Here is a 9,715-nt window from a genome sequence, read left to right as displayed (position 1 = left end):
GCCAAGGCGAGAGTTGGACTTCAGGCAAATGAATAGCAGGTTTGTTCCAGGAACTGCACTTTCCCTCCCACCTAGCAAATGCTCTGGAGAATCCAGAAGGCTACCAAGACTTGATCTCTTGTGTGGGTTCAAGAGGACTAAGGAGAAAACCAGGGGAGACTAAAGATGGGATCGGAAGGAGAAATGATCAACCTTCACGTGAGTGTTACTTGGCCATGAACCAAGAGAGAGGATGAGTAAGGAGCAGGTCCTGATTGCTTGCTCCTCATTCTTCCTTTCCCATTTGGTTCTGGTTTATTTTGATGCTTCTTTGGATGTTTTTTCCCCCCTCTTTTGCGTTCCTTGCTCTCTCATTGGTGCTGATCATAGGATCCTCACAGCCTACGTTCCTCTTATCCAGGGACTGATTAACTTGCCGTGATAATAAAGTTGAGAGGCAGGGAAATGAAAGGAGAACTGTCAGGGCTTTCTACAAAGGACAAGTAAATGAAGGCAACCTCATCCCCCCTCCCCCCCCCCGCCCTTCCATCAGCTGGAAAACTGTGATTCCATCTCTGCTCTTTCTCAAAAAAAGCTCTTCTTTGCTTGATTAAGAAAATGCTCCTGAAATGTATGCAGGGAAAGAAATGAACACAGCAATAGCTAAGCAAGGAAAGGAGAGAGATCTAGGATTCCCTTCTAGGATTCCTGAGGAAATACAACCTCTTCATCCAGCCATTTGAGTGCTCCTTCGTGTTTGTTTGACAAGGAGCTTGTGCTTCCTCAACTTGGCATCCCTTGAAAGGGACAGGTTTTGGTTGATGGGCTTGAATTTTAAGAAGAAGAAAATTTCTACCTAGAGAAGTACCCAGCAAAGCGAAGAAAGGGAGCATTCATCTTAAGAGAAGAACGGTAGACCATAACATGACTTTAGGATATACTGTGGTTGCAATTAAGGTTACCTGGTTTTGGCAGAGCTAACCTTGTCTCCTGCAGAATGGGAAAGAAACAAATACACCCACTTGCAAGCAAACCTCAAATAGCCAGCTGTCCCCCTGCCCCCCCCAAAAGCAACTACTATCAAGGTAGTACAAGAAGACAGAAAGCATGATGTGTGTTGGATTTGAACGCTACCTTGTCTAAACTTTCTTCAAGTAGAAAACAACTATATTAGGGCTCGAAATTCTGGTCTTGTTTCTTTGATTTGCTACAATAGCTTTCTTCTTTTAAAGAAGGTCATTTTTAAACGGAGATCTTCCAGATGGGATACCTTTATGGACTTAATTCCAGTGCTTAGGTTCCTACAAAACACTGAACTGCAAATTAACTATTCCATCAAATTCACACAACAATGTGTTGGGCTAGTCTGCAGTTCAGAAGGTCATTTATTTATTTATGAAATGATTGTGCCATGTCAACCTAGCTGAGCAGTTGGAAGAAGCTGCTTGTCCATTTCCTTCTGCTGCAGGCCTGAATGTTGGTGCACTTGAGCTGTATTCCCAAGGAATTTGGTTTTTTTGGGGCCTGAACAAGTACTTTTATCAGGCTGTGGCTTTGAAGGCTAACATGACTTTTGTGACATGAAGCCCCATTCAGGATATCAGTTTATGCCTCGTCTCCTCCTGAACAGAGAGAGCCTGACTACCATTTGTACCCTATTTAATACTTTGAGCTACCAGATTTGAACTGCAGAAAGCCAAATGACCACTAATGGCAGCAAAGATATACCTACAGATAACTGGAATCTCTGATGCCACCTTGTGGCTATGTGGAGTTTTGCAGTCTAGATGCAATTGCTCTAAAACATTTTGCTTGGACTTTGCTGTAAGGATGCCTTTGAAGGGTATTTGCCACGCAATTTGTCCTGAAATGAAGTTAATACTTTACTGGTTGGAATCATTCAAATGGAATACATCTCACTAGGTGTTTTTTTTTAAATCTGTTGCTCTTGGCCTTTTTCTAGGCTCAGTTAAAGACCTGCTTTTAATCTTAAAAGCCCTTGGCATCCTAAGGATCACATTCTTCCACATAGATCTGCACAAGCAACTGGTTTTTTCACCAAGTCCCTTACCTGGTGGAGCGGAGATGTTTATGACTAGCAAAAATTTGTCAGAACCAAGTCAGTATTCATTTAGAGTATTCTGCCTCAGTGAATATGGAGAATTTCCACTGGCCCAGAATCTAATTCTGCACACAAAGACCTGGCTTCAAGGCCAATAAGTTTTAATTTTGTTTTAAGGCTGCACTATAAATTTACAATATTGTGTGCAATGTTTGCTCATTTATATTTTCAGGTAAGACAGTGAATGCCCTCAATAAATCAATACAAAATCACATAATAACAATGATTTTTAATATAAAAATCTGTGTTGCAGACGGTTGTTTTCAGAATTTCCTGTGGAAAGCTAATGATATTAAACAAGTTAAATCTGAATATGATCTGAATTCCTATAAATAGAAAACATAAAAGATGTTTCCAAGAGATTTTTTTTTCAACTCCAGGTGCTTGAATCGTGGTGAGAACAGAGATGTCCTTGTCAAAACACCTGTGTAGGAGAATATAACCATGTTAAGAGCAATGTGCTTGCAATTTACTAGACCTACAGAAACAATTATGCCAGAGGGCTGCTGCCTACATGTCCTTCCTTGAGAGCATCTAAGGACCATCTGGTTGGTCACTCTCATTAACTCTCCCAATCTGGGCTCTGTCTTTATGCTGATGCCACCACCGATGCAGACCTGCATGATGGGGAAAGGAACCAAGCATTAGAGGGCAGAATTGTATCTATCATACAATCTGACTGCACTTTCTAAGGGAGGCTGCTGCCTCAAGTGTGAGGGTGGCACTGGTATTTTTATGATTTAGTTATTTTTTATCTTAAAAGTATGCTATAATGCACTTCATAATAAATTGGACTAAGACATCCTATTTCTAATTCTCTCTCTCTCTTTCCTATATTCTGGCTTCTCTCTATCTCTCTATCCATCCAAGTGGTGGAATTCAATTTTTTTACTACCGGTTCTGTGGGCGTGGCTTGGTGGGTGTGGCAGGGGAAGGATACTGCAAAATCTCCATTCCCACCCCACTCTGGGGCCAGCCAGAGGTGGAATTTGCCGGTTCTCCAAACTACTCAAAATTTCCTCTACCAGTCCTCCAGAATCTGTCAGAACCTGCTGGATTTCACCCCTGCATCCATCCATCCATCCATCAATCTGTCCGTCCACTACTTACCCACCATCTATCTGTCTGTCTGTCTTCTCTAGCTCTCTATTGCCTCTCTATCTCTCCATCCATCCATCCATCCACTTACCTACCTACTACCTATTTATCTATCTATCTGTCTATCTATCTATAGTGATCAATAATGAAGAATAATATGAATATTCCATTTCTATCTCTGCAAGGGAGGAAGAAATAGCCTTTTATCTGAAACAGGTAAAATCTTGGTTGATCCTGTCATAAAACAAATCCAAGTGAGTTTTAAACCCAGGTACAGATAGCTCCCATTTAGCAACCTCAAGTGGGATCAGCAGTTTGGTTGTTAAGCGAAGTGATGGCTAGGCAGAAGTGCTTATGATCTAACATCAGCTTTACTTTGCTTTACAGACCTGCAAAGGTCATAAATGCAAGGATCCATCGTAAAGTTACTTTTTCATTCCCCCTGTTACTGTGAATGGCTGCCAAGTGGGACAGTCACTAAAGGAGGACTACTTGTATGTTGAGAATACAACTCCCAGAATTCTCTTCTGCAGCACCATTTTGGAATTCTGGGAACTGCAGCCCCAGCCTTTCATGAGGCTATCAGCTTTGGAAAGCTGAATTAATTCCTCTTTGCTGATTTAAAGTCCATCTTTTCTGTGGAGCCCAATATTCTTTTTGGCCATGAATGTTAAAACTATGACTCACAATCTATGCTCTGCAGTTGGCCTTGGAAGGAAAGAATTAGTCAGAAAATGTTACGTAAGAAATAAGATTGAGAAATTTAAAACTGTAGAAATACCTGAGTGAAATTGCTTCCTCCAATGGCCTACATATAGAATTTGTTGCTTTCCCCTTAGGAAATTGAAAAAGTTGCTCATTTCCTACAAACAGGGGAAAAATTAACTTAATTCATAGAAATTGTTCTTTTGCATGCCTGCCAAGTTTGTCCATATACTGGGAATAAATATGGTGACCAGCCTCACAAATGGGAGCTGAGTCTATTTATTCTCAAGCATTTTACACCTGGGAGTATCTGTCCCCTCAATAGTAATTATTTTTGAATTGCAAACAGAAAACTGATTCATAGGTTAACATTTGCCATGTTAACTAGAAGTCACATATTCTCTAATGCAGCCAACTCCATACTGAACTCATTAACCACTCAAGGCAGTTCCAATTTCCTAATTTGACAAGATATAGTAAAGTAATAAATATTAGATTAAGAGTAATAACAAAGTGTACAGCCCAGGGTCTAATCAAAGTAAGCACTTCAAAAACCTCAAGATTAATATAATAAGTCCTGGTCTTTGCAGTATATATAGAATTGCCCCCTGTCTTGTTCCAACTGAAATCACTGAGAGAGTTAATTATAGAACCTCATTCTGTCTAAATTGAAATTGATGGGATTAAACAATCCTTGATTTTGGCTGGATTATCCAAACATTCCATTTTCCCCTATTAAGCAAGCGGAAAGAGTGGGGGGTGGGGAAAACCCCTGTGGGTTAGTTTGTTTTACAGTTTGTATGTGAACTATCAACCTTTCTTTATGGTGTGGTATCTGACAAATAATCTAAAGGAGCTCAAAAGTGCTAAATCTGAATGCCTAAAATTAATAACGGGTTTTAGGCATTTTAACAGAGGATTGCCATATTTCACAGCAATTTACGTGTGTGAGAATTTGTAATACAATCAAAGGATGGAAGATGTGAGCTTAATGCTCTACTGCAGGGTTTTATTTATCAAAACTAGGGGTAGCTTATGTCTTTGCTCTCCAGCATTCATCTGCCGCTAAATATTAAAGAAGCACAAGACATATTTCACCATCTCTGGGATTTTCCAGACAAATCAAGACTGAAATGTACTCAAGATTAATCCAGAGTCTTCTGATGATTTTCTGGTTTATTTATATATCAGAATGTTATAAGCCCAAGCATATTTAAAAGATTGTAAATCTAAAACTTGCAGATGACTACCAACTAACCAACCAACCAACCAACCAACCAACCAACCAACCAACCAACCAACCAGCCAGCGGTTGTTTTTACTGGCCCCAAAATGAAGATGTAGAACTGTTAGACAATCATTGTTTGCTTGCCAACCAGTAACTGACTGTCTTGCTCTACTTTGTCAGAGCTGTGCCTAAATGCATTTCCATTCCCGCTCTTCATAAAAATAAAAGAAAATAAATTGCTAGCATTCTTGCATATTTCTGTGCTTAGCATAGTGGCAAACGCCCACTGCATTCAACATTTCTTTCTCTGTTGAATTTGAAGTTTTGAATTTGGGCTCCTTTATACAGACAGATTTACAACAGTTTTTTTTAGTGACCATTCGAAATTTTACTGACACTGGAAAAAGGAGCTGCTGATCCAGTTCTACAGAGGAATTATTGAGTCTGTCATTTGCACCTCTATAACTGTCTGGTTCGGTTCTGCAACCCAACAAGAAAAACACAGACTTCAGAGGATAATTAGAACTGCAGAAAAAATAATTGCTACCAACTTGCCTTCCATTGAGGACCTGTATACTGCACGAATCAAGAAGAGAGCCGTGAAAATATTTGCAGATCCCTCGCATCCTGGACATAAACTGTTTCAACTCCTACCCTCAAAACGACGCTATAGAGCACTGCACACCAGAACAACTAGACACAAGAACAGTTTTTTCCCGAAGGCCATCACTCTGCTAAACAAATAATTCCCTCAACACTGTCAGACTATTTACTGAATCTGCACTATTATTAATCGTTTCATAGTTCCCATCACCAATCTCTTTCCACTTATGACTGTATGACTATAACTTGTTGCTGGCAATCCTTATGATTTATATTGATATATTGATCATCAATTGTGTTGTAAATGTTGTACCTTGATGAACGTATCTTTTCTTTTATGTACACTGAGAGCATATGCACCAAGACAAATTCCTTGTGTGTCCAATCACACTTGGCCAATAAAATTCTATTCTATTCTATTCTATAAAGTGGCCATTATGACCATTTTTCATTCTTCAACCATTGCAGCAGCTCCCCCACCCTCCACGATCACGTGATCAAAATCCAGGTGCTTGGCAACTGACTCATATATATGATGTTTGCAGAGTCCCAGGGTCATGTGATCACCTTTTGCTACCTTCTGACAAACAAAGTTAATGGGAAAGCCAGATTCACTTTACAACCAGGTTACTAACTTAAGAACCGCAGTGATTCACTTAACAACTATGGCAAGAAAGGTCGTAAAATGGGGCAAAACTCACTTAACAAATGCCTCATTTAGCAACAGAAAATGTGGGCTCAGTTGTGGCCGTAATTCGAGAACTGCCTGTATAACTTCAGCGTGGCATCTTAAGACCTGAGACATGTGGAGAGAATTCCCTCCAGCAGAAATACAAAGTAGCTTATCAAATATGAAGCAGGGACATCTTGCCAATCCCGAAATTGTGTTCACTGTCTTGAATCCACATTTCCTTTCACGGGCCCAAGGACAGATCAAAATTGTTTCTAATCCCAGCCACTTCTTGCAACATTTATTGAGCAACAGAGCTCAGTCTCAGCTCACCTCATTCTCAGGACCATATCGAATTTAGGTCTCAGGTACCTCTGTGCATTTAGCCCAAATCTGAAAAACGTGACTTTGGGACAAGGTCTTTAAATGAAGAATGACTGAAATCTAAAATATAGGAAATCTGCTTATGTCCAGAGTGGGCATAAGAATGAATCTTAGTATTTTACTAAAAATTGAGTCTTTAGCGTAATGACTAAATGCCATTGAATTAATTTACAAACAAACATATGTATGGTTCTAAGGGCCAGCTCACATTCTCATTTTGCAATAAGTTATGGATACCCACATACAAAGAACAAGATCAGAACCTTGGTTGTTTAAATGTTCAATCCACCAAAAATCAGGAATGAAATGTCTTTCTGGTTGAAATTGATTTCCTGGTCTTGTCTACCTAGTGGAGCTGAAGGCTGATGGTAGTGAAGGTAATTGCTAGTCATTTTCAAATGCTTTTAAGGGTCTGCTGAAGGAAAATGGAAAATGTAGATGTAGATGTTTCCAAATTATTTGGAAATACCCAATTATTTATTATTTGGTTTTAGGTTGCTTCTTTGACATTCTCGGAATGTCCCATCAGTTCTAAGACGTAGGAATTAATTAGTATTTAAATGGCTACCCTGTTTCCTCCAAAATAAGACATCCCCTGATAATAAGCCCAATCGGGCTTTTGAGCGCATGGCAATAAGGCAAAGCGCTTATTTCAGGGTTCAAAAAAATATAAGACAGGGAAACACAGTATTTTGATACAGTAAAAGTACCAATTAAAACTAGTTGTTTTGATAAATCTCAGAAAAATATCTGAAGGAATATTCAGATAACAGGAATTCAGCTGGTAGCTTGAAGCCAATATTGGCTCCGGTTCTTTTATTTTCAAAGACCACAATTGGACTTGCTCATATTCATAGTGCTGGTTGTTGGTCTGATGAGAGGTGCCAACTTTCTTTGGTTCGCACTATGCCATAAGTAGATTATGCATTATTAAGGGCCTATCTGTTTTCACTGGTCTTGCTCCAGAATGAAAGTGTATGCGGTGTACCGTGTATACAACACTGTGTACTTATTTCCCCGTTGAAAGAATTTCTTGGCATCTGTGGCTTTAAATGTGTGGCTTCGGAGCGGTTACAAAATCTTTTGCCTTGAAAGCAGATTCGTTTGTATCTGCAGGAATGGCTAATTCCTGCATGCTTTCTAGTACCGCAAAAGCCCTTTGCCCTTATTTAGTGATATTCCTAGAAAAAGCGCTGACCGACTTGTATTCTTCTGCTAGTTGATTTAGGAACGGTTGTCTGAGGCTCAACTACAGGCAGCAGCATGGATCTGTGATCAGAATTCCAGATATCTTTTTTATAGCTTAAAAAAACCCTCCCAAAACATTAGAAGAGATGGCATGAACTGGGGTCCCCAGTCTGAAAAGAGAGGCTGAATATTTTGAGGCGAGCATAAAAAAGACATACAGTAGACACATGACAGAACTTAACAAAAAGCTGCACTAGGGAGTATCTTTCTGCCAGCACGCAGAAGATGATAGTAGATCCAGAGAAAGTTGGGGGAACATAGAAGAGGTTGAGAGAGAGCTTCACAGGGTCTGTAGCAGCAAGCGGGACTGAGAATAAACTCACTGTGTAGCCAAATATCTGATGTAGCCAAAATATTGAGCCATTTGAATATAGCAAAAGGACTGAGGGAGTTTTATCTTCGAAAACAATCCAATATTCTATGTTTATTAATTTAGGAAGCTTCTGTGCAAACTTTTTATGGCGCTCATAAATCAGTTCCGTGACCCTACACAACATCATTTCTGTTTGGCATCTGAACTGATTGCCTTGCAAAAGGAATCACTCTTTTTGGCTGAGAACCGGGTCTCTGCAAAGTCCAGGTCTGACAGGTGACCTGGGCGAAATTGACATGCTCCTGTCAGTTCCGGCTTTTCATTAGCAAAGGAAATTGAGGGAGGAAGAGAGTTTGATGCTGCAGGACCTGTACCAGATCGGGGCAGGGCAGAGGATTTTGTTCTTTGTTCTCTGCATTGCCTGTCAGTAGAAGTGAAAGCAGTCATGAATCATCGGTGGTGATAGAATGGCGGGAAAGTGCCCTAAAGCAGGGGTCTCCAACCTTGGCAACTTTAAGCCTGGAGGACTTCAACTCCCAGAATTCCCCAGCCAGCTTTGCTGGCTGGGGGATTCTGGGAGTTGAAGTCCGCGAGGCTTAAAGTTGCCAAGGTTGGAGACACCTGCCAAGGTTAGAGACCCCTTGCCAAAGTTGGAGACCCCTGCCCTGCCCTAAAGGATATAGTTACTACAGGCCTCTTCAAGAAGTTTTCTTCCCTCCCTGCAGTTCCAAATTTGAAAAACAAAAAATTCAGAAGAGTGAACAATAGGAATGAAAGGTGTAGGCCTGAGAAAACACTGAGATAATGTCTTGGGTAGTCACACAAAATGGCTGACATATATTGGGCAGTTAGAAAACACCCAGTGGTAGGTTTCAAATTTTTTTACTACCAGTTCTGTGGGTGTGGCTTGGTGGGCGTGGCAGGGGAAGGATACTGTAAAATCTCCATTCCCTCCCCACTCCAGGGAAAGTTTACTGCAAAACTCCTACCCTCAAAACTACGCTATAGAGCACTGCACACCAGAACAACTAGACACAAGAACAGTTTTTCCCCGAAGGCCATCACTCTGCTAAACAAATAATTCCCTCAACAATGTCAAACTATTTACTAAATCTGCACTACTATTAATCTTCTCATCGTTCCCATCACCAATCTCTTTCCACTTATGACTGTATGACTGTAACTTTGTTGCTGGCAATCCTTATGATTTATATTGATATATTGACCATGAATTGTGTTGTAAATGTTGTACCTTGATGAACGTATCTTTTCTTTTATGTACACTGAGAGCATATGCACCAAGACAAATTCCTTGTGTGTCCAATCACACTTGGCCAATAAAAAATTCAATTCAATTCAATTCAA

At 40.2% G+C, this 9,715-nt stretch overlaps 1 protein-coding gene across 1 annotated transcript in view; it reads left to right on the top strand.

Annotated features, from left to right (window-relative positions):
* Window positions 1-39: 39 nt before the first annotated feature.
* The window catches only part of NINJ2 (ninjurin 2), a 95,753-nt gene continuing 86,077 nt past the window's right edge, over window positions 40-9,715 (top strand). Inside the window, exon 1 of the mRNA XM_058190263.1 lies at window positions 40-198. Coding sequence (XP_058046246.1) covers window positions 166-198 — 33 coding nt within the window. The 5' untranslated portion in view covers window positions 40-165. The remainder of the gene's footprint in view (window positions 199-9,715) is intronic.

Source organism: Ahaetulla prasina, chromosome 7 (assembly GCF_028640845.1).
Source record: "Ahaetulla prasina isolate Xishuangbanna chromosome 7, ASM2864084v1, whole genome shotgun sequence".
Lineage (NCBI taxonomy): Eukaryota > Metazoa > Chordata > Lepidosauria > Squamata > Colubridae > Ahaetulla > Ahaetulla prasina.
Note: the sequence above shows the minus strand (reverse complement) of the source record. Positions and strands in the feature narration are given on the sequence as shown.